The 26528-nt window shown below is 33.8% G+C and overlaps 1 protein-coding gene across 7 annotated transcripts in view; it reads left to right on the top strand.

The window, feature by feature from the left end:
• Nucleotides 1–26528, top strand: part of LOC150098829 (PHD finger protein 14) — a 570499-nt gene that overhangs the window by 40411 nt on the left and 503560 nt on the right. For 6 of the 7 annotated variants that reach the window (XR_016549471.1, XM_090404761.1, XM_090404763.1 and 3 more), the window contains exon 3: nucleotides 2187–2398. Coding sequence is in view for 6 of the 7 variants with exons in the window: in XM_090404761.1 (XP_090260887.1) it covers nucleotides 2187–2398 (212 nt within the window). In the remaining variant the exon portion in view is untranslated. The remainder of the gene's footprint in view (nucleotides 1–2186; nucleotides 2399–26528) is intronic. The other variant, XM_090404762.1, reaches the window with a different exon arrangement.

Here is a 26528-nt window from a genome sequence, read left to right as displayed (position 1 = left end):
AACTTGCTCACATTTTCACACCATTGAACTAGACAAGGGGAATGGATGCACCATGATACTTTTGTATCTTGCTAAGGGTTTTGACAGAATACGGCATGGTAGACTGTTGCATAAATTGGAGAATATGGGTTTGGGTTATAGAATATTAGCATGGATAAGAGGATGGCTTGACAAATATCAAAAAGGGTATACAGGGGATATGAGTCTGCAAGTTTTAAGGTAGCTAGTGGTGTACCATAAGGATCAGTGCTTGGTCCACTGTTATTCAATCTATACATTAATGATATTAGGAAGTATTTGACAAGTGACATACAGCTATATGCTGATGATGCAAAGATAAGTAAGGTAATCAGGAATGCTGCTGATATGCAGTACATGTAGAATTTTTTGAATAGGCTGGAATTGTGGGCATGGGAAAATGGATGTCAGTAACTGTAAATCATTCACTTTTGTGTGATTAGATATCCAATGTCATATTATATTGGTGGAAATATGCTAGAGGAAACTGATGAGGCTAGGGATCTTGGAGTGTTAGTAGATAGGAAGTTGAAGTTCAGGAGCCATGTGACTAAGATTACAAATAGAACTCAAAAGATAATTGCAATGCTGAAATGAACGTTCACATGTAAAGATAAGGATGTCATTTTGCTTCTTTACAAGGCCTCGATAAGACCTCACCTGGACTACTATGTGCAGGTCTGGTTTCCGTTGTGATTCTGATATAGTAGAGAGAGAGAGAGTGCAAAGGAGAGTGTTAAAAATGATATCTGCAGACATTAGCAAACAGGAGAAAGAGGGATGATATGATTGAGACTTACACACTTCTGAAAGGATCATACATGATTTCAGTTGATGGAATTTTTCAATTTATGGAGTGTCAGGAAAAGAAAAGAGGACATCCATGGAAACTAAGAATGAATACCACTAAGAAGGGGTTGAGGGCTAGAGTTTTCTCTCATAGGGTGGTGCATGATTGGAATGGAGTGCCATGGAATGTTGTGAGTGCAAGTGGTGGGAATGAATTCAAGAATAAGTATGATAGCTGGCATGTATAGTATGTGGCCTCCCTCAATGAGTCTCCGACTCCCTGGTGGTTTTTCTTAATAATAATAATACTTATTATTATTATGTAAGGCATATTTGCTGCTTCAAAATTGGCATATTGGAACATTCAGGAAGTGCTAAATGTAAATAGACAAAAACAGGACCAAAACTTTGCTGACTGATATTAACAGATGAGAAATATTAGAATAATTCACTCTAAGGTACGTTCTGTAATGCTGCCTTACAGGACATATTTCCAAATTATATAGTACCTGTGAAAAAAATTCCATATCTGTGTATCACTAAAATTCATTTCTTAAAATAAGTTTACTTTAAAATGGTTCCATTATTTATTAAAGTTGTATGTAATCAGCTCTTGAACTTCTGTCTTTTAACACTGCTGAGGTTGTGGCTGATCTGACAGATACAAACAAATTGTTTTAATAAAAATATTCTTTTACATATCCAGTCATGACTAGGCTAAGCATACATATATTATGAGTGATATTCCACACTGTTTATGCCATCAGTTTAGTTTAACATGTGTTGTGTAAAGGTTTGTGATATTTGATAGTAAATTGTATCTGAGAGATACCGCGAACTCCGACGTCAGTGCAGTATTGGTTTAGGTTTTTTTTAACCATTGAAAATGGCTGGGAAAATATATTGATTGGATAATCTGTCAGATGTTGAAGAGATTCAGCGAATGTTACTCGAGTTCGATGATGAGAATGATAGAGTTGAACGTGAAAGCGAAAGTGATATTTGATAGTAAATTGTTTCTGAGACATACTGTGAACTCTGATGTCAGTATAGTATTGGTTTAGTTGTTTTTTTTTTCTTTGTTTCTTTGTTCAATAATTTCTGGACTGTAACTGAAAATAAATAAACCATCATGTATTATATTTGCAGTTTTTTTATTTTTTTATTTTTTAATCGCATTTCAGCACATACTAGTAATGAATGTATCTCTCGGATACACGTGACTTAAACTGCAATTTTTTTGACTGTGATCTCTGCAGGGTTAAGGAGGTCTTAACTCTTCAATCCTTTTTCAGTATCATGGTGCTATATAGAATGACGTAATTAATATTTTATGTATTCATTTCTTAATATTTTAAGAAATTCTATTATTTTTTCAGGAGAATCAGACAATGATGATAGTGGAGAGAGTTCAGCAGGAAATGACGATGGTAGCGAAGATGAAGAAGAAGCAGAAGAACCACAGGCAGAAACAGTGGCAACAGAAGTTGAAACAAAACCGGAAGTCGAAACTGCTGGAAAGGGTTTAAAGGTATCAGTTGGAGAATTAATTGAAAGAGCAATGCAGCGACAGAGTCAAGCAAGGCAAAGAGTATGTTTTTGCATATGTGCATGCACAGTAAATGTGATAGATATTCAAAAGTTATGGGAGTGTTGTTGATGCAGTAATTGTAATGCATCCACCTGCATAAAGTGGCACTGGATTTAACCACCTCACTGTTAATTACAACTTTAATCTCATCAAAACTTTTCCCTGCTTTCTTATCATAACACTCAAAATATTAAAATTTAAGTTAGCTTATTGAGAATTAATAGATAGAGGTATGATATAAGTGCAAATTGGAGAAGAAAGTTTACAGCAGGTCTGCTATTAAAATTGAGAGAAGCAGAATGCAGTGAAATATTGAAACTACCGTAATTTTTACGTAGGATAGTATGAGGGTATTCGTGAACACATGAAAAATAATCAGATTGATTTATTTTGTTTCAAGATTGAAAAAAAAAAAAGAAAAAAGTAGGCATGTAATCTAAATTTTAAGTGTACATTTACCAAGAATATAAATGTACAAAAATAAGAAATGTTTATAATTGTAAATTTTGCATGCTAAATTATTATATATATATATAATTTTATTGCCTTTGCTTTACAGTTGTTAGTGACATAATGGTACTTGCAAGATTAGGCTTAATTAATTGAATAGCAGGGTAGTTAAACTGGTGCTAAAAGTAATAAAAATCAATTTTGTGTGTAATTGGTAATTTATATAATTGTAAATTACGTTAGAAATGGGAAGCTTTCCCAAGATTTGCTATGAATAAGTAAATTTTATCTCTTAGCTGGTTTGATTAGAAACCTCAGTTTATATCTAAAACCAAAATGTGTAGTACATACATTACACACACACATATATCTTCTTTGGTGCATCAATCTGCAGATTGGTTAGTTATAGCACATCATAACATCCTATCTTATGACCTCCTTTTTATCTCTTCATAACTCTTAGCGCCGGTTAGCATCATCGTTATGTTATATTTCATTTATATATGAAATTCTTGGTCTGCCTCGTGGGCCTCTTTCCTTCTACAGTTCCCTCCATTATTTCTGTCATCAGTCTCCCATGCCTCAGATGGTGTCCAATTAGGCTTTTTCTTCTCTTATTGATGTGGTTCATTAGTGACTGCTGTTTCGTGAACTATATTTAGAACTTCTTCATTACTTTTTCTTTCTGTCCAACTAAATTTCATCATCTTTTCTCCAGCACTGAAGTTCAAATGCCTCCAATTTTTTGATGTCTTGTTTTGTTAGCATCTAGGCCTCATAACCATATAATGCAATATGTTATATGTATGATTTCACTAGTCTTTTTTTGAGCTTGGTGCTAAGTCCTTTTCTGGTAAAAATGTTTCTTCTGTTGTAGAATGCCTTTTTTTGGCCAAGATTATTTGTTCTTTAATATCTGATTGGTTTCTTCCATCTTCCATGATAAGATTTCCAAGTTATTTAAAAGAGGATACCTGTTGTATTAGTTTATTATTTATTTTCATTGGATTTTCTTTACTTGTAATTAATAGTTTTGTTTTCTTATAATTAATTTTTAGGCTGTACTGTGTGAAAATTTCTTCCATCTTTGCCAGGGTGGATTTCAGTTTGTCTTCATTATCAGCTATAATTGCTATATCATCCCCAAACCATAGCCAGTTAATATCAATTCCATTTATCTTAATTCCTGTTCTGTTACTTCTCTCAATTTATTTATTACATCTTCAATGTAGAGATTAAACAGTATGGGCGCTGTCTTACACTTTTACGTATTTTTGCTATTATGTTTTTTTTATTATTATTATTATATTCTATTCTTCACGATTTATTTATTCCTCTATTATTTATTTATATTTATATTTATATATTTATTTATTCCACTATTCCTCATGATTTATTTAAAAAAGAGTTCTGTGCACATCACTAAGCTCCTTATCTTGGCATTGAAGAAGTCCTCATATCTTGAGAGCAGCAACATTTATCTTGTAGCATTACATTAAACATGACAAAATTTCTAATCAGAATTCCTTTAATTGTTTTGAACAAAACAAAACACTAAAAGGAATTTTAAATTTATTATTCTTCTCTGAAAAGTCTTTCACTGTCCTTAGGGAGAAAGACAAACTTTCTTTGTTTATCTCATTTGCTTTTTTTTTAGGCAAGAACATGGAAAATGTCAGCTGCTATTCTTAATGGAGAATATACAGAATAAGTAAACCAGTTTAGCTACAATATAATTTAGTTACAGTGACAAATTAAATATAGAAATAAAAAAAAACAATAGATAAACTCTTATGGAATAAGAGTTAGCCGAAACACTAAGCAAGCAGTATAGAAGACAATGTTTAAATCAGTTTTAATCAGATCTGAGAGTTGAATTAGAAATAAAACATCTGATTGAAGTCTAGAGATAGGTATGTTTTCTGAGAAAAATTAAAAGAGAGAACAGATGGTATTAGTTGCGGAATCATGATAAAAATGAAAATATTAGAAAGGAATCTGACATCATTAATATTATTAATATGTGAGTAGAGCTAATAGAGTAGAGAAAGCACTCTGAGATTTCCTTTGGCCTGCTCAGCTAGATTCTTACCATAATCTGATTTTGCTTTCCTTACCATGTGGGTCACATTTCTTGTCTAGAACCTTGTTCATGAGTACATAGAACATACTATCTTCATGAGTTTGCAGGTTACCTTTCTCTTTATATACCCTCAACAGCATTTTCTTCTTCTGCAGCTCATGCTTAATGATATTACTCATCCATTTAACTCCTACCTGATTAACACTCTTTTCTTTAGTTATACAATTAATACTGCATCCTCTAGCCATGCCTTAACTATCTCCCATGCACATCCTTCCCTTGGAGTTTTTTTTTTTTTTTTTTTTGCTATGGCACAGATTTAAGTTTCCTCCTAAGCTTTTCATAATCACCACTTTGTAGTTCCACATATACCTCTTTTTGTAAGAATATTCATGTTTTACAGTTTTCCCAAATCAAGACCGCATGGTCACTTTCACCAATCGTAGGCAATGTGATCACCTTGGTTATGGATAGCTCTTTTGATCCTTTGACCAGGTTCAATACGCTCACACACCTGGCTCCCTCCATCACATGCTGCCTCAAGTAATTATCTCTTAGTAAGCGTATAAATTCTATTTCCATCCTAGCATGTGTACTCATTGTATTAATTCAGCGATGCATGTCTTCCAGATCATCTGTGGAACTCCCTGTCATATAGCAACAACCAACTGTATATTTTGTCTTGCTGGCCTTGATCTAACACCAGACTACTTCAAATGAACAGCCACACTCCTGCCTATCACCTATTCTTTTTGGCTGCAATTTATCTGCTATTATCAGCAGTACTCTTCCTACCATTGTATCTTCTCTATCTTCCCTGAAAATACTAAACCCTTCACATTTAATACCTGCAATGCATCATCTGCTGTTAGCCAAGTCTCACTAATGCCTATAACTTTTGGCAAGGTTGCACTAACCAATGCCACAAACTCCTTCTTCTTGTTCCTGATATTTCTGACATTAGTATAGAGAAACTGCAGCATCCCTTTAGGTCCTCACCTGCCTTTACTTCCTAAATTGACTATCCCCTTCAATATTTTTGCTTGAGAGACTAGATTCCACATCTGGTCATTCTCACACTCACTCACTTCATTGGTGCCTTCACATAAACTCACCTCTTCCACCTTAATTTCCTGAATTTGTAGTTCAGGATGCTCAGTGAACAAAGCTCTCTCTAGATATTTAACACTAAAACCATTTAAATGCAGTCCATCATCAATGTACAAATCCTTCCTTCTGTCAAACACAGATCCACAATTCCTACATTATTCCTTCTGCACAACCTTATGTATAGAACATTAGCTAGCAACCCTCCTCCTTAGTTTGCTTCTTCCAGATAAAATACCCTTGGATAAACTTTTATCCAATACCCTTGGATAAAAGTTTGCACCCGGCAAACACCAAGGGTATTTGCCGGGTGCAAACTTTTATCGGCCGCCCCTTAAAAAAATAACTAGCAGAAATTGCATGTAGCATTTACTACAATAAATAAAATAACAATTTATGCAAACTAAAAGTTACGTCTTATTTATTAAAAACACAGAATACATGTTTCGTATAGTTATTTTTAACATCAATTAATATCAATGTTGCCGCCTGGGTGCAGTGCACCCTTTACACCCTCAGGTTGGCGTGACCCTGGCCTCTTCTAACAACTCCTTTACATCCTCTCTCAAATAATTTGTGCCAACCAAGACAATAATTTCCTTTGACTTACTTTTTTGCATCTGGATGGCGTGACTAATATCGTGAATTTTTAAAACAGGGAAATGCGATTTATCACACTTTCATTAAGTACTCCCCTAATCATTGAGTCTTTGTATATAATTTTCTCCTTAACTTGTTTATCTTGTTTGTTCACTCAGTCTTTATTATTATTTCAGATCACCCTGCTTCCTTCTTTTTTCAGTCCTACTAATCTCTTGTTGCTTCTGCAGTTTTTCAATTTTGCACTTTGTCCTGTGAAGGATAACATTCATGCATGCTATTTCTTTATTAATGGCCATTTCATTCTTGCCTATTTTCACGGCTGCATGTTCGACATTAATAACATTTTCCATCGTATCGTTGGCACTGTCCACTCTACTAACATTTGCTGTATTTTCATCATGTAATAGTCATTCACTTTTGAAACATTTAATACACACCCCCTCTCTCTCTCTCTCTTATTCTCCTTTAATTTTCTTGACAAATACACACACACATGCATGCTGCACTGTACAAAATCCTGCAAATTCAAATTGATAATTGATTTACTTCTGTTTACCAAATGTATACCATTATATCTTTGCCGGTCTAAGACTTCATTCTGAAGAAAGAAAGAAGATGCATCTGCACCTTCTAATTGCTGTCTGGTTATATTTCTCGTGTTCTCCATTTTTTTCACATGGTCTTAACATAAACATATGCAATCATACACCCATCATGATTTTAAGCAGACAGCCTTGTGGAGCCATGCTCAGAACATCTTCATTCTTTTCTTCTCTTTGAATCCTGAGGCCAACTTTGACCTTTCTTTATGCTGTCTATTGCAGGATATTCAGATGCTTTCTTCACTTATGTTTTTGGAGATTTACTCTGCCAATTACTTTACTATCATCTGAAGTTATAGTAAAGGAATTTACAGAGAGAGATTGACAGAATCCATCCAAGCATTCAGGAGTGTATATGAAGGAGACTCATCCTCACTTATGTCATTAATGTGTTTTTTTGTCCTTTTCAGAGCCAATATTGGATATGGATGCTCACTGGACACAATCACTGTAAATATTGTGGTATTCACATATGCTAATGATCTTATAGCCTCTACTAAAGAAGTCTTGAAAGAATTTCTAAACAAGCAGTTGGCATTTTGCAAGTTTTGAGGCTTAAATATCAATATGATAAAGTTGAGTATGCTTTATCTACCTTGTGGTAGACACATGAATTTGAAGGTTGAGAAAGCTCAGAAGCCTTGCATGCTGTCATAGTTCTGGAAGAGTGGAGATACCTTGGAGTTCTTGATTCTCTCTTCACTTTGAAAAGCCCCCCACTTAAACCTCAATAGTGACTGTTTATTCTTAATTATTTCCTTCTTCAACTTTACCATAGATTAGTCCTAAGTAAAGTCTCTATCTGTGTCTCATTACTTTCCTGGATGGATGTAACCATTTGCTTTAGTATGTTCTTGATTACATCTTCCTTATGATGTACCATTAGCATTTATCCATGCCATAAGCAGTGGAGGTCTTGTGATTTCTCTCATTGTAATGGTTAACATTTAGATTACATCTATCCCAATAAAAGAAACTTTCCCCCTCCACTTAGAATTATGTCTAGGACTTCATATATTAAAGATGATTATTGACATATTCCTGATGGAGGGATACTAATTACAATCGCCTCAGTTAAACCAAGGAATTGGGGGTTTAATGTTTTGCCATTCAGCCAACAGAGCTGTATTACTACAATCTTAAGCACCAATATCAATGGATTGAAAATGGGATTCACCTCCTCCTCATATTTGAATATATAGACTTAATGAAGGTGAAAATCCATGCTCATCGACTTGAGCATGTATATCTCCAGGAATTAATGATGATAGGAACTGCAGAGCAGGCTAGCATAGTATAGAACCTTTGGCTCATTCTGCACAGTTTTGCTATCATATGGAGTACTTGTTAAAAGACAGTAAGTTAAAGAACAAAGGTTTGGATAACAGCAGTAGAATGTTTAGAAATTTGTCAACTATTCTGAAAGACTTGGTGCATCTACTTCAAGAAGAATGACATGCTGTTTCTGAATATCTCCAGAACTGTGTATTCTTTAGAGATATAGTATACTTTGTGAGCAAAGTTATATGGACTTACCAAAGCTTTGGAATCTCTTGGACTGATTTCATGATACTTTCTTTGCTTGCCTTATAAGAGTACACTGGCAGCTTGGCAAACTCACCAGAAAAGTACTTCTCAATTCCCCAGGTCTGGAGTTGTATAGCACTGGATATCGTAAGTTTAGACATTTTTTTGCTCTACTTGTGGGATCATGGCTTGTAGCACTGATTTCATTGCAAAAGTATAGAAATTAAAATGAAATTGCTTTGGTCGGATTCAGACTAAAAAACAAGTGATAAACACAGAACTCCTCCCTCTACTATTTTTTTTTTTTAATCAATAAATGTTTACTAGTTTTAAATGCATGATGCTGAAAGTTTATTTTTCACTTGGTTAGACTATGATAAATTTAGTTTAATCCTTTATCCAAGTGTGAGCAAACAAAGTTTCCGCCTGAAAGTATCTTCAGGACTGGAATAAGGTAGTACAACACTGGGCAACTCGTTGCAAAGGTGGAGCAAGCTAACATCACTCCTATCTCAGTATCTCCTTGCAGATATATATAATGTTATGCATTAAGGGGAGGGCCACTACCCAGACTAGTTTCGACCTTTATTGAGGTCTCTTCAGTCGGAGCCAGGCCCAGACGTGGAGATACCAGGCAGAAGCAATAGCAAGGTCATCTCTACCTATAGAAGTTGCCAAAAGGTGTGCCACCTTTTTCTTAAATTACTCTGGATTTAGAGAAAGATGTTGAAAGTTTATTTTTCACTTGGTTAGACTATAATAAATTTAGTTTAATCCTTTATCCAAGTGTGAGCAAACAAAGTTTGCGCCTGAAAGTATCTTCAGGACTGGGGTAAGGTAGTACAACACTGGTGTTATACTACCTTACCCCGTTTCTTTTATAGTTGGCAAGAAATTGAAATTTTGTTGATTGGAAAATATTTGGGTATCATGTGAAATTTCAATATTCTGCCAGTAGGTTTGGAACTTCCTGAAATGTATGGGATCGTAACTCTGCATTCCAATTCAGTAACCTTGAATGTAAAATTATAAGAATGTTATGCATTGAATGTGATGTGGTTGCAGCTATTAGGTTATCCTTTTTTTTTTTTAATTTTAAAGACAAACAAGATAAAAGAAATAAATAGAAGAGTCATACAAGGAAAGAAAACATTTTGGTTGTAAAAGGATTATATGTTAGGAGATTTGTCTGTATGCTTAAAAAGAAATAATCAAAGTATAAGAATGTAAGACATGATAATTAATAAATAACATAAAATAGATTTAACTTATGTATATATTTTTATTAGTATATAATTTTTGCCGTAGTATTAAGGGCATCTTTAGTATGACTTTCAAATTAAATAGCAAGACCAGAAACTGGTATATTCAATAATGACACATGCTAACTGAAGTACATGATGTAAGTCAACATGTTCTAATTATATTAAGGCTTGAGTAAAAATAACTTTAACAAGATATGATAATAAATATAAATATAATTACATTTAATTTAATTCTGGAATTTGTGAAGAAGAACTTAGTTCATCATTTTTGTTTAGATTCGGTCGATGTAGCAAGGTCTCACAATTCTCTTTGTATAAATGTTCCAAGTGATTATTGCTTTTATGGGGAAGTGTCTGGTGGTGATAGTGTGCTGTGCAAGTCCAGATTGCTTTTGCTCATGGAACTTAATGTAGTCTAAATGTTCACCATGACGCACATCTGCAAATCTATCTGTTTGGCCAAAATACGATAAATCACACTGGCAAGGAATTTGTTACACTTCAGGGTAGTCTAAAGGCAGACACTTATCTTTAGTTAAGCCTAAAAAATTAGATATCTTGTTCATAGGATGGAGGGACATTTGCAAGCAAATGGATCTAAGTAGTTTAGCTGTACCTTCTGAGCTATCTTTAATATAGGGAATGGTGAAACGATGGACCACCCCTGTATCATTATTTCAGTGAGAGGAAAATGACAGTGAAATTCCTTAATTATTTATTATCTTGTCAACATATGATTCGATAAAGCCATTAGTAAGGAAAGTGGACTTGATGTGATTTATTTCTTTGAAGAGCAGCAATCCAGTGGAGCAAAGAGAATGTGCTCGATGTACTAAAGTTTTAATGGTGCCAGTTTTTGACAGTTATGATGGTATGAAAGAGGATGAATGTAAAGTCTAGTGAGTGTGTGTGTGTGTATTTTCTTTCTGAATGCTGAGCAGTGAAGACTACCATCTGCTGAAGAAGTAATAAAGAGTTCTAAAAAGGCAATCTGATTATTCTCTTCTAACTCAATAGTGAACAGGATATGATGGTGGAGGTTACTGATGTTATTGAGAAACTCTTGTAGCTCTGTATGGGACTGATGGCAAACCTTGAAAACATCATCATCAACATATCTCTACCATAAGGATGCTATTCAATATATTGTTCAAATCTTTCCATGAAACAGTTATCTAGTCTGGGAGAAAGAGGATCACCCATTGACATGTCTCAATTTGTTGACAAAGTTTATTTTGACATGTGAAGTACCTAGAATGAATAACAGTCAAATAGACTGACAATATGTGCCAGAAAGTCTTGTTTAACGAAGTTAAGTGTTTTGTCTAAAGCAGCATTTCTGAACAAAGGCTTAATATCTGGGCTGAAAAAGATATCACCTGGACAAAGATGAAGCTCTGATATAATTTTCTTTAAAATGAGAGCTATTTTTGATAAATGAAGATGACTTTCTTGAGAATATCAAAAGCAATTTGGAAAGGTGTTTTGCAATTTTGTAACATGGAGAACCAATGCAATCCATATAAACATGGATGCCCATGGTAACACTTGAGTTTCTTTTTGGTTTTCTCATCCCAGTTAGAAACATTATCTATAAGAGTGTTTAATTTCCTAATCTGGGTCATAGTAGGATCATTAGCAAGAGGACGATATATAGAGTCATGTAACATTAAAGTTAATTTTTCTATAGTATTCAGTTGAATCTTGAACTACTAATGCTTTCTCTTTGTCTGCCTTTGTAATAATAAAATATTATTATTCTGTAGAGAGAGAGTAAGCCCTTCATTTCTGAATAAGATAAATTCAGAGGAGGAGGAGGTTTGACTTTGACAAAAATTTGTGCTACTTGGAACCGAAGTGTATAGAAACCCTCACATACAGGGAGTTGTCTGCACAAACAATCACATCATCATCCAGCTCAAAAATATGGTATCCTAAAAACACTAACTTGCAGAGCCAGAGCTCTGCAAGTTAGTTCCAATGGCAATGCTCTTACTACTGAACTCACTTACTTGTGTCACACTTTTTCTAGCCAATGGTTATAAACCCCAAAGAATAGAAAAAATACTAAATATTCCTCAGAAATTCTTTCCATTATCTAATATACAAAACTATAGGACCCTTTTTATGCAAGGTGAGATGGAGCACCTCCTCCACATTGCACGACTGGTACAGGGGCTTCTACGGTATCACTTCACAGATGAAAGGGTGATTAGTCACTTCTTTCCAGTAGCATGGCTACCTCATACCCTTGATGTTACTCCATGTGATTTTTGGTTGTGGGATTACCTGAAGGCCAACATCTGTGGTGGCAGTGTCTTGAACTTGGCAGCCTTAAAGGACAATGTATCATAGACTGTGATGAACATTCCTCCTGACATGTTCACCCAGCCATGGAATATTGCTCCCATATTTGGAGTAGAGCACCAGAATTCTCTCTCTAAGATTGCTCAATTCTATTCAGAAGAGGGCAGTCCAGCTAATTAATGCTCGCTCTTGCTCTCTCACATACTCACTTCAATCCCTCTCTCACACAGACATCCAGTTTCTGCCTTGTGCCTCTTCCATAGATATTTTCATGGATAGAGCTTTGCTGATTTGACCATTATCATTCCTCCATGCTCCTCCAAAATTATTAAAACAGGAGCTGCTGCTAACTATCACCCCTTTACAGTTCATCTTGAAAATGACTGAATCAACTTCACTGTCTCCTCTTTCATCCCATCTACTTCTGTCCTTTGGAACAGTCTTCCCCACTCTGCCTTCTCCAAAGATTACAATCTTCAGCTGTTCATACAAAATGTGAACAGATTCCTTTTGCCCATACATGGCACTAATGTGCTATAAGTCTTGTGGCCTTTCATGTGTGGATCAGATGTATATTAAAAAAATAAATAAATAAAATAAATAAACTGTTATGTTCTGATGTTGAGAATGCTGTGTACAGAATGTAATTTCTGGTCCATGAGATTGTTAGCTATATCGAACCAGGTCCTCTTTCGCATGAGGGAACTCATTGCACTTGAGTTGTGCAACAGGTTTGTGATAACACTTATGCTCCAGTAACTCTAATGCTGTAATTACTGTGCTAAATGAAATTGATATTAAAGATTTTATTGCTGTGTTATCATAAGTGCAGCACAAACATAATCTTTCATTTCAGTTTAGTCTTTGTTATTCATTTGTCTGTCCATTTTAGTGCTTTTTTTTTTTTTTTTTTTTCATGAAATCCTGCTTCCTATGTCTTGATTAGTTTCCCTACCAAATTGTGACATTCTGGCTGTTAGATGTACATAAGACTCTGGGTAGGGGATGTTTAATTATGGCTGCCCTGTATTTACTATGTCAAATGACATATTAAGTCATTTGACATTACAAAATTAATATATGGTTTTATCTGCTGTATTTGAATCATTGAGCTTGATTGATTAATTCTGATACAGAAATCACTTTAGCACATGCATAATGTCTTCTACCATTTCTTAGCAATGCTGAATGCTGTGCATTTAAAGAGTATAAATATATATATATATATATATATATATATATATATATATATATATATATATATAATATTAAAAATGTTATAGCAGTTTATACGGAGAGAGCTGAAGTCAAGTGGTTATTTTGTAGTAATACCACTGTGCCTCTTATTTTTACTGTGCTTTGCCATAGCATGTTCTCTTCATGCCAAGCTGCTATAACATTTTTAATAAAATCTTGTTACTTTTTAGCAGTAACTCATCACACCATACTAGAACAAATACTATAATGAAATAACACCATACAAATACAAAACTATGAATTAAAAGAGGACTAACAGCAGCTTCTATGGCTTCACAGAAGAAAGAGTTATTAGTTGTTTCTTTCCAGTTTCATGATCACCTCGCTCCCATTTCTGTACAAGATTAGAAATCTAATCTTGTATAGAAATCTGAATATTATCAAAGGCAAGAGAAGGTGATGTTTCTAGTAAGAAATAGGATGGATTGCATTGGTATCAAAGAGATCAGAGTTTAAGATGTTGATTATGAAAGATCTTGAAGCTTTGGATGATTGGGAACCATGTTGTTTGTGAACTGAAGAAATACGATGTGTATTATACTCAACAAGAAATTATATTCTTGTTTTAATCCTTACTCAAGTGTAAGCAAAGAGTTCTGTGTGTAGTAGTTGTGAATAATCTACTTGTATATTGACTTCACATTGGTTGCCTTAGTATCCCCAAAGCACATTCTTCCTTTTGGACATGTATATCGCTATGCGTTATGGGAAGTGTCACTACCCAGAACAATTTCAATGTTCATTGAAGTCTCATCAGTAGAAGCCAGACAAGTTGAATTACTGTAGAAGTGACACAAACACACACACACTTGATACAACGGATTTACTGGGCTATATGACATAATTAAATAAATTTAATGACTAGAAGCTAGGAAGCTGAGAGATACCAAAATAGAAAATGCAATTTCTTATTTGAACACACAGCTAGTTTTCTTTTCTTAGAAAACCTCATCGGATGCGCAACATGAAAAGAGAAATATAAAAATATACATTACAAGAGAACAACAACTATAAATTAACTTGCAAACATGCTGACATTTGAAGATGCTCTGGATGCCATGTTATTGTTGAGCATGTTCATGCGGGCATGGTCTCATGTATGAAGATTTTGTCACTCATCCAATGATTTGGAACAAATCAGAGAATATTTTTAGATGCTTTCTAGATGAGCTAGAGAGAAGAATTGTGGACTCAATAGAAGTTATCGTCAACCTAGGACCTTAATACTAACCCATGCTACAACCTCTCTGATTATCACTCTTCAGCTATCCAACTTTGGTGCACATTAGATATTTTTATATCTATCTATCTATCTATCTATATATATATATATATATATATATATATTTTTTTTTTTCGTATTTTTTACATCGTCCAGAAACTCTACTCTAGAGACCACACGTGAAACTTTTTCAAGCCACTTCTGGATGCCATAGAGGCCTGAAATGTTGTGCCTTCAAATGACAACAATACCTTTGCAAGTTAATTTATAGCTATTGTTCTCTTGTAATGTATATTTTTGTATTTCTTGTTTCATGTTGTGCACCCAGTGAAGTCTTCTAAGATGAAACTAGTTGTGTGTTCAAATAATAAATAGTTTTTTTTTTCTATTTTTATCACTGGGCTTCTAGTCATCAAATTCTTTAATTATGTTTTTTTTCCTTTTCCGTACACAACTATCAAAGTGGTATATCAACCATATTATTAAAATAATCTGGTTCAGAGAAAAGTTATAGGAATGTTTTTCTTCCAGCTGGTTATAAAGTATATTGCACTTCACAAGAAATTTTTATTCTTACCCACGTTTATTTAAGTAAAGTTTGCACATAAAATACCTTTCCAGTTAGTCTGCTCAGAGTCTGTTGACTTCATATCACCTGTCCCATGACAAATGTATATTGCTATGCCAAGAAATGCATAGCAATATATATGTTCAAAAGGCAGTATGCTTTGCATTATGGGATGTTAAAGTTCACATGCAAACTTTGTTTGCTTGGGTAGGAATTTTTTTTATGTGCTCCAACCCAAAAGAGGGCTAAGGATATTTTTTCCCCTTCAATTTTATTAATTTTATATTTTACGTTTGTATTTTTACAGTCACTTTTTTACATAGTCCAGAAACTCTGCTCTAGACACCAAATGTGAAACTTCTTTTTTCAAACCACTTCAGGCCTCAATAAGTGGGGCAGTGGTTTCACATTGGACAATGAAGCTCATCTCCCACCTAAAGACAATCACATACAGCCATGCCTATAGAGGGATTCCAACCTGCAGTCTGTTGGTTGGAGAGTAGATATGCTACCCACTCAGCCAACCAGGCCAGCAAGATTACTAAAGAACATAACTTTTTTGTCAAGAATAATATAACTCGGTGAAAAAACTACCTAAGAATAGTGTAAGCTGTCATCAGCAAAACTGTGGATATCATTTGAGATCACTGAGAAAGAGGGGGAGGGGATTCGTTTATATATGGTCGAAGAGCGTGGTGAAATGAACTGTATGGTATTCCAGCAATGGTGTAGAAATCTGAGAGGCTATTAACACATACACAAGCCACAAACACATAATGAATGATCAGAGATGATGTATGTGAACCTACTACAAAAAGGATGAAGGCATATAAAAAGTTATGCCTTCAAATGCCCTAGAAATGTTAGGAGCAACGACATGAGTTCTTTCAAACTTGTACATGGTATGTGTGTCCAAATGTGGGTGGTGAGGACTAGGAGATTGTCTGTAGATTGGATTTTCGTGGACTACCCTAGTATACTTGTTAGAGAATTAAGCCAAGCTTTGGATAGCAGTTTGGGATTTTGGATAGAATGAAGGCTTTCATTCTTCTAGGAATTATTTTGGTTATTCATTTGCAGAATGTGCCTTAGTCAGGAGAATAGAAACAATAATCAGACTATGGAAATAATGAGGAGAAGTCGTGAAGGTCATTCCATTTTGCTCTATTGTAGAGCCAAAGACCAGAAGTTTAAGAATGGCTGGATGAAGGGTGTTCGATAGTAAATTTAGATAAGGTCATAGTCTGATTTAAAAAGAGAAAAAAGGAAACCTGTGATATATTTGGATGGAGAACTGGTTAAGAAAAGGTCAGGGGGTGTTAGCAGAATGGTGAGGATATCTGGTGTTCTGGTGAGTACAAGTACTATTTGTGTTAGATCATTGCTAGCACAAATCCCTGTGAACTAGATCAGTGGAACTTAATTTTCTTAAGTTATATTTAGAGGAGGGCATGTACTGAATTTGGTGGTCCTGAAATAGTAACAAGACCATTTAGAAATGCAAAGCCCATCAGAATAAGCTGACCAACCCAATATCTTCGTGTTTTTTGAAGTTATGACAGGACTGTGTATACCAAAGTTGATGGTTCTAGTTCTTAGTGCTGAAATAAACTTCACAGTGGATTGTGTAGGTTCTTCATACATGATGTGGATGTTGTATATCAATTTTGTTGGTTTAGCTCATCATTTAAATGAACCTTGCAAGGAATTAAACCCCCAACCATTGAGACAAAGAACATTTGACGATTTTATCTTGCTTTAGATGGGCTAGGAGGAAGTTTTATATAAATTTGATTATCCTAATTTGCTGTTCAGGAGAACCTTTTGATCAAATAGAGAGAAACAAACTTGCTCACATAGAGTAAATATTATTTTATCATCATCATTTATTCATCTATGAATAGGAAAATATATACAGAAATATTCATATAACAAAAACTCATGGAGATAAGTCTGTTGGATGAAAGCAAGCCAAGTTGCTCTTTGGTGGCAGATGGTTCATGAGTCTTATCTTTAAAAAGAAGTTTGCTTATATATTACCAAAATTGTTTTCTTGGTCTTTCCTCAGTGTCCATTAGTTGGCCTGCAGAGAGCAAGAGTCTAAGTTGGTATTCCAACTTAGACTCTGGTATTGATTGACTCTAACATTCAGACTGCCTGAATGTTAGAGTCAATTTATGTAAAAATGCAACACTGATAAAATCACCAGTCAAGCCATGTTTACATATGATGCCAAATATGGAACATCACTACTCAGTGAGCAGTTAATATCATTTTATCACTAGCTGCACTAGGATATATGTGGTACGATCACATTCCTAATACTGTCATTCTTGAAGAATGCCAGCAAAGACCCCTCATAGTAAAAATTCAAACAATTTATATTGAGAAAATAATAATGAGATGGTCAAATCATTCAAATGGTTTCTAGCCCAATCAAATAATCACGTTTAAGATATTTTTAAAAAAAATTGAATATCTAGAAATAATTGATTAGTTAGGAATTGAGTGGCAGGAAATGAACAGTAAACAATCAAGTGATCTGAAATAATTCATTATATTAATTTGATAAGTCCACTAACTTAGCTAACACAATGTTCTGCATTCTCCTGATATAGAAAAAATAAAATGTTTCCTCTGAAATTTCCATCTTAGCTTTCCCCTAATGTTAGAACAAATCAAAAGTTTAATTTGCATAAAAAATACAATGGGAATTTGGAGCCAACAGTTGTCATTACACTTCATACTGACTTACACCAACTGAGATCAGTGGTCGGTATTTGTCACATTGTCACATGTTGTCCATATAAATGTGTCATGTATATTGTAATGTGATCGCTTGATTCCATGATAATTGTGCACGCGCGCACACACACACACACACACACAGGAATAAAATATATTTGAGTAGAGTTGTAATGTTGATGAGAAATAGCTTTCCATAATGAGGGGCTTATGAATGAATAGTGTGGTCATTGTTAGGCTTTTTATCTTCATAATAGCATTGTGTTTATGGGGATTTTATATACTTTTTTGGTACTCTGTTATAATGGTGTTTTTGTTATAGTAAGTGTTGAATGTAATGAAGCTTTATGTTCAATGAATTATTCTCTTGATTTGATATGTTATAATGTATAAGCATTGTTCGTGTTTTTGCATATCATTATATATGAATACTGACATTTGCATGACATTATATTCATGATTAATTTGTTTGACTTAAATGACACTTATAATCCTTTATTGCATCATAAAAATTTTAACGGGGCAAATATTGTTTTATAAATCTGATACTAGATATAAATTTGGGAGTAGAATCGATTATTCCTAATGTATCTTTTGAAAAAAATATATACATTTGAAGAAATATGACACTTCTAATCAGTACCTTTCATCTTCCACTTTTAAGGTGGAAGATGAATTTTAATTTTATTGCCTGATGTGAGACAACCACTCCTCTTATTAGACACCTGAAGTGACCTGAAAAGTTCCTTGTTTGGTCTAGAACAAAGTTTCTGAACAGGCTGATCCCTTAGCCCATTTACAGTACTAATGTACTATAAGTTTGCAGCATTTGGTGGTTGTGATGCACATAAATGACATTTTGGCATGGTACAACAAGCATATTGTAATAAAAAATGATTAAATCAAATAATAAGCTTGATGACATATGAAGGGTGCAGGGGAAAAACAACTTCAGTCCACGATATTGACCTCTGAAAAAACGTAATTAAATTTTCCTTGTTGTCAAAATGCAAGTAAACATAGCATAACAAAATAAAAAAATAATAGATATGGTACATTCATGTATATTAAGCATAATTAATTTAAATAGTACTTAAAAATTAAAAAAACAAATGGCAAATAATGGCCTTTTTGTCGAAATGGCCAGACTGAAGTGTTTTTTCCCTGGTAAATCCTATTTAAAAAATGGTTGTTATGCACATTTTTTTATTAATCAAATTGGTAATATCAGATTTTTTAATTAATTATTTAATTTATAAATAATGATCAGATTGCATCCCTTGTTTTAAAGATAATAGGTACTAAGGGAATTATTATACGAAGAAAGGTTGGTAAGTGCTTCTTTATTAAGTAAGCAATAATACACAAAAAATGAAATATGGTAAAAAGTAATAAAAATTTAAGTAGTTAAAATATTGTAGTTTTAAAATAATAATTTATTTAGATCATCTATTGGATGGTCATCAACGTTGTTGTCATCGCTTTTAATAAAACTTTTAACTTTGTTCTTAGTCTCTTCTGAAATTTTGTGGGGTCTGTTTAGGTGTTTACCATGCCCATCTTTAGGTGACTGACCGGTATTTATCAAACAGTTTTTAATCCTTTTCACTCGTTCTTCAGCTATCCCATGCAAAGAAATAAATGCTTTACTGCAAATTCTGACATCTTCGCTATTCCCCTCATCGCCGCCTTGCAGTAATCTGACACGAAAAGCAAATGAAGCCGTGTTCACCCTCGCATTAACTCCTTTTCTAGGATGCTTTCTCATTACGGGAAGGATTGTAATTAGTTCACTTAAATAAGAGTTTTGGTGGTTATAGTTTCCTAATAAGTTAAAATCACCAATAATTATTTTTCGTTCGGCATCAGGAATAGTTTCGAAATAACGATACCTTTTCATAAACAGTCAGGACCAACTTTGTGCGTTGTTGTGCGAAGAATTTTCATTACATCTCTAGGCCTACCTGTCTTTTTTCATTTCTTTGTGAGTTTTTCTTTAGTATCAGCTTCACTTTCATTAGAACTATTAGAATAATCACTTATCATTTTCACACTACTTTTTATTATTAAAAAACAATTAAAATACTCGTAAAACCAAAACAGTAAAACTAGTAGTGATTCAACAAACCACTGATAACAAAATAATGGATGATGTTATAGTGATAATAGTTGATGTGATTGGACCGAAGTCGTTTTTCCATACAACCGCTCGGACTGAGGGTGTTCTTCCCAAGTTTAAGAAATATTCTCCATTCATTTGTCTGCACTGAGGTTGTTTATGCAGAAAGTCGTATTTATGAGATGAAACCTTCCTTTAATCCCCAACAGATGGCAGCATTAGGTTGAATTCACAAAAATTGGACTGAAGTTGTTTTTCCCCTGTACCCTTCATATCTCTTGAATTATTTTAGTTAGTTCCCAAATGTAAGGTATGTACAGATTCAGTTTAATCTTGTCAGTGGTATGAAGGTAATTAAATAGGAATAACAATTTTAAAGGAGGTCATTTATGAAAGAATGAAATATTGTTTCGTGATATTGATTTGAACTTCCTAAAAGCTCTTTATGTATGAATGCGAATTCACCATGTTTCATTGGAAGAGATGCTAAGCAGATGCACTGAGTTATTTTTTGCATACTACTTTCATTTGCCTAAGTACAACTGAATTTACATTCAGTATGCAAATCATAGTTTCAAATTGATATCCTTGAATATCCCTAAATTGCATTTTAAATGTTTGTAAATGGCTCATTTTAAAATTCCTTTGCATTTCTTTGTTAGAAATGCACACTGCTTTTCTACTGATGGTGAATATTTATGGAAGTCTTTAGTTTTCTTTTTCATTGTCTGTTGTGAGAAAATCACTTTGCATGTGGGAATTGAGGTGTCACAAAAAAAAAAAAAGTTGATTCTTAGAGCAACATTCCTGTATTATCTGAATAACCTGGATTTAATCCCTGGTTTGCACATAATATCACAGGTTTCCATCCTTTCATTGGTAAAATTGCTATCGAAAGAAAAAAACTCAATATCATTATACTGTGTGGCTGCAGAATAATGATAGAATTGTGACATTGACTAATCGCTGCTTAAATAGAACTAGATCATTTTAATATCTTTCTGTAATTGTACCACTTTGCCAACCTGATTACCTGCATGGATAGTATCTATTTTCCAACCAACAGACTGTGGATTGAATGTCTGTGAAAGTCTTTAAGTGGTAGACAATTTTTTAATCGCTTAGTTTGAAACTGCCACTTTGCTAATTTGAGGCATGAAATAGCTTGAAAAAATTTTAGTATTTCTGACTTATGTCTTCCTCTGTACAATTTGCTATAGATCACATATGGGCAACCCCCAGCTCGCGGGCCGGATCTGGCCTTAATCTATTTCAGCGAAGTTTGTCTGATTCATGGTGGGAGAAAACATGGTGTGTTCTACTAACTCACATTAAGCTGATATCATATGACTTGCACAAAACACACTATGTTTTCTCCAGCCAAGGTCTCTTTCTCACTTTGACTAGCAGTGTTTGTGAACGTGTTACATGTCAGTTCGATACTTACGTTGGTGTTGTGCTTTGTTCAGTGCCTGCATTGATGTTATGTACTGTTTGGTGCCTGCGTTGATGTTGTGTTCTGTTCAGTGCCTGCGGTGTAGAAGACAGTTTTATTTGACAGTTCTGAATATTGCTTATAAATTTGGGACTATTGCAAAAAAAAAAAAAAAAAGTAGATGCAGAGAATTGTCAATTTCAAGACAACTGGACGGAGGATTATTATTTTATTCTGAATAAAGATTTGCTGTGCAACGAATCCGTATCCGTCAACAAAGAATACAACTTGAAGAGACACTTTACTTCGAGACATGCGGATCACCCAAAAATTGATGGACAACTACAAAAAGATGAAATACAGAAGTTGAAGAAGAACTTGGATACCCAGCAGCAAATGTTCAACAAGCAAAGAACACAGCACCACAGCATTGTCAAAGCCAGCTTTGTGGTAAGCGAAAAAATTGCTAAGCATTCTAAGTCATTTGGTGAAGGAGAATTTATCAAAGAACGTCTTCTGGATGTTGCAAGTATAATATGTCCTGGAAAGAAAAAAAGACTTAGAGAATATTCGTTTGTCGAGATGTACTGTTGTCCGACGGATAGAAATTATGGCTGATGATATCAAAAAAAGTTTAAAAGAGAAGATTGCTAGATTGGAAGTATTTTCAATTGCTTTGGATGACAGCACTGATGCCTCCGATACAGCACAACTAGCAATATTTATTCGAGGAGTTGATGCGGATTTCAACATCACAGAAGAATTATTGGCACTTCGACCATTAAATATGTGGCATATGCACTGATGGATCCCCTGCAATGGTTAGTGCACAGAAGGGATTTATTGGAATAGATCATGAAAGAGCAATATAACTACAGATCCATCCTGAAAATTTAACAAATTTTCACTGTTATCCACCAACAAAATCTGTGTGCAAAATCGATTAAATGTTATGTTATGGAAGTTGTAGTAGCCAGTATTAACTTTATTAAGTCATGTGCACTTAATCACCACCAATTTAAGGAGTATTTGGCAGATCTATTTTCAGATTATGAAGATGTGTCTTATTGTTGTAAAGTGAGGTGGTTTGAGTAAAGGTAAAATGTTAAAACGATTTTATGATCTGAGACAAGACATTGCAGATTTTATGGACATAAAAGGAAACACAATTAACCAAGTAAAAGATGATGAGTGGGTGTGTGATTTAGCATTCCTTGTAGATGTCACCAGATACCTAAACGAACTAAATCTTAAATTACAAAAACAAGGACAATTGGTTCATGAACTGCATGGGCATGTGAAAGCTTTTTGTAATAAACTAAGATTGTTGGAAAGTCAGATAAGAGCTAAAAATTGTTATCATTTTCCTACTCTAGCAACTCATGAAAATATCCCTTATAATTATTATGGAGATGAACTGAAGGCACTAATAGAGCAACTTGATACAAGGTTTGCCAACTTCAAAAACAAAGACTCCACATTCGCTATATTTGCTCGTCCGATGGATGCTGATGTAAATAATGTGCCAGAAAACTTACAGATGGAACTTATTGAGCTTCATGCAGATTTAGTGCTAAAATCACAATTTATCAACATTGCTTTGACGGATTTTTATAAATGTTATTTGGTGGTAGAAAAATATACAAATCTACACACCTTTTCAAGAAAAATCATTTGTCTTTTCGGCAGCACATATATGTGTGAACAGTTTTTTTCTAGGAGTAAATATACAATAAATCAAAAATTCGAACAAGAATAACGGGCAAAAACCTCGAAAATTCTATATGATTAATCCTTAAGTAATGTTAACGTCAATATTGATAGTCTCGTAGTTGAAGCACAAGGCCAGTCTTCACATTAAATTATGTCGTTCGTTATATTATAAAATTTATGTAGAGTTTTATACCAAAGCATTATATTATAAATAAATGAAATATGAAGTAGTAACTTGTTTTAATTCATTTCGTATTAATTTATTTTATTTAATAATTTGGTCTGGCCCTTGACTTGGAGACAGTGATAATTTGGCCCCCGAACTAGGAAAGGTTGCCCATGCCTGCTCTAGATCACCAGTCTTTCATTGATGGTGTGTAGCATAAAACAACTAAACAAACCAATCTTTTGTGGACTTTGACATATTAATAAAATAAAATAAAATAAATGTTTTGTTGCTCTTTTGCTGTCTCATTATATAATTTTCATTCTTGTTTTTGTTTTTTTTTTCCCATTTCAAGAGGAAGAAACATTTCATTTATGCTGTTTTTTAATTAGTTTATATTTTCATACATTATCTAAGTATTTCAGTTTCATTTTTGATTAACCATTTTATTCTCTTTTGTGCTCAATAATTTTCATTCTTGTTTTTTTTTTTTTTTCCCATTTCAAGAGGAAGAAACATTTCATTTGTGCTGTTTTTTAATTAGTTTATATTTTCATACATTATCTAAGTATTTCAGTTTCATTTTTGATTAACCATTTTATTCTCTTTTGTGCTCACTTTTGTCAGTGATTGGTGAATCAATTAAAAGGAATATTCTTATTTATATTTCAAGTATGAAATTAATTCTTCTATTCTGGGAATTTATTTTTATTATTTTTACATTTGGAATGGGCAAATTACTCTTAAAGATTTCATATACAAAATCTGATTTTATGGTAATATTGTATTTTAAATATTTGGTGTTATTATCCAGTTTTCTTTCTTCATCCTTTTGAGGAAAGTGGAGGAGAAAGAAAATGTTTATTTAACTACTACTTTTGCTCATTTAACTATATTAACATTTACTAACTTTTTTGTATTATTTAAACACTTTTTAATATTTTTAATCGTTTAGCATGCAAAATTTGCAACTCTAAACCTAAAACCTAAATATGCTTATTTTTTAGTATGCAAGGTGTGATCAAAATATCCCAGACTGAATCTATTTTTAATAATAGCAATTATTCAAACATGATCTCTACAGTATTTTTATTGAATAGTTATAGGAACATACTAATAAAATGTTGAATTGGATATAAACGGTATTGATGCGAACACAGATTGATCAGAAAATAACTATTTATTAACTTAAAAGCTAATATTTCACTGATATTATATCCAGCATCTTCAGAGCATACAAACAAAGTTTATTACAAATGCGAGACAACCACAATTCGGTGTAACAGTGGGGCTAGTATAAGTAATTGCAGTGTGCAACACAAGACTAAAGTCCTAATACAGCGCCATCTAAGTTATAAAAAAAAAAAAAAAAAAAACAGTAGTCCAAAGTTTTGAAACTTTTGAAAAATAGTAGTCCAAAGTTTGAAAAAAATAAAATTAAAATTTCAAAAGTTTCATGGACTACTATATATTTTTTCAAAACTTCGGACTACTGTTTTTTTTTTTTTTTTAATAACTTAGATGGACTTTAGTCTTGTGTTGCATGCTGCAATTACTTATACTAGCCCCACTGTTACATCGAATTGTGGTTGTCTCGCATTTGTAACAAACTTTGTTTGTGTGCTCTGAAGATGCTGGATATAATACCAGCGAAATATTAGCTTTTAAGTTAATAAATAGTTATTTTCTGATCAATCTGTGTTCGCATCAGTACTGTTTAAATCCAATTCAACATGTGTGATGAACACATAAGCCTATCCACGCATGCTAATAAAATATCTGCACTAGAAACAATTACAGTAAATATGGAAACATCATTTTTATTTATTTTCTGTTATTATTAACATCAGACCTCCATGGAGTCAAAAGACTCATCATAGGAGATCCATACCCTCATGCAAAAATATCATTGAACCTCGTTTTAAACCCATTTGTAGTTTCTGCACTCACCACACTTTCAGGCAATGTATTCTACTCATCTATCACTCTCCATGCAAAGAAGTTGCTCTTCACTCATTTACTCACACCTTCCAGAGATGGCCTCTTGTCTCCCTCTATGAAATCTCCTTCATATTAATCTGGTAACAATCCCTCACTAACTTATATGCTTTAATCATATTCCCCCCCCCTCCTTTTATTCACAGGGCCCTTCAAGTTGCATTTCCTTGATCTGTCCTCATATCCTATGTCCCGTCGACCTTAAACTGGTTTAGTGAACCTTATCTCGACCCTTTTTAATATATTCTCATCCTGTTGAAAACCAGGTGACAATTGTGTATGCGCAGTATTCCATGTGTGGCATGATTAAGGCCTTATACAAGGAAACCATAACCGCTTTGCTTCTGCATGTCAAAGTCCTCCTTGTTATTGCCATAGTCCATTGTGATGTTTCTACTATTTTAGTAATGTGATCCCTGAAATTCAAGTCTCTGTCCACAATCACTTCCAGATCTCTCTCTCTCATTGATTCCACCTCCTTTAAAATTTTCCCATTAGTTATATACTCTGCAAACCAGCCTTGCCTACCAAATTTCAAGACCTTGCACTTTGTAACATTAAACTATTATTATTATTATTTGTGACACCTCCAAGGAGTCCTAAGACTCATCGCGTTGAGACAGTTGTTTGAACTACAACTGTCTCAACTACTGCACCGAACCTCTACTACGAATCAACGCCATCTACCTCCACCACTACCACTAAAATAATAATATCCCACATAAGGAATTCATTGCTATAAAAGAGCTACACAACAACAGCCAGATTACCATAACAAAAGCAGACAAAGGAAATGCAACCGTGGTGATGGACACAACTGAATATGAAAACAAAATGCACACACTATTACAAGATCAGTCAACATACAAAATTATAGATCGCAATCCCACCAACACACAAAAGAATAAGGCACGAAAATTATTAAAAAAAGTCACTTCCTGGCCCAAAGACACAGTTAACAAA

The sequence above is a fragment of the Typopeltis vanoorti genome, chromosome 15 (genome assembly GCF_054136105.1).
Source record: "Typopeltis vanoorti isolate ZY-2024b chromosome 15, IOZ_Tvanoo_1.0, whole genome shotgun sequence".
In the NCBI taxonomy this organism is placed as follows: domain Eukaryota; kingdom Metazoa; phylum Arthropoda; class Arachnida; order Uropygi; family Thelyphonidae; genus Typopeltis; species Typopeltis vanoorti.
This window is presented reverse-complemented; position numbering and strand designations above follow the sequence as displayed.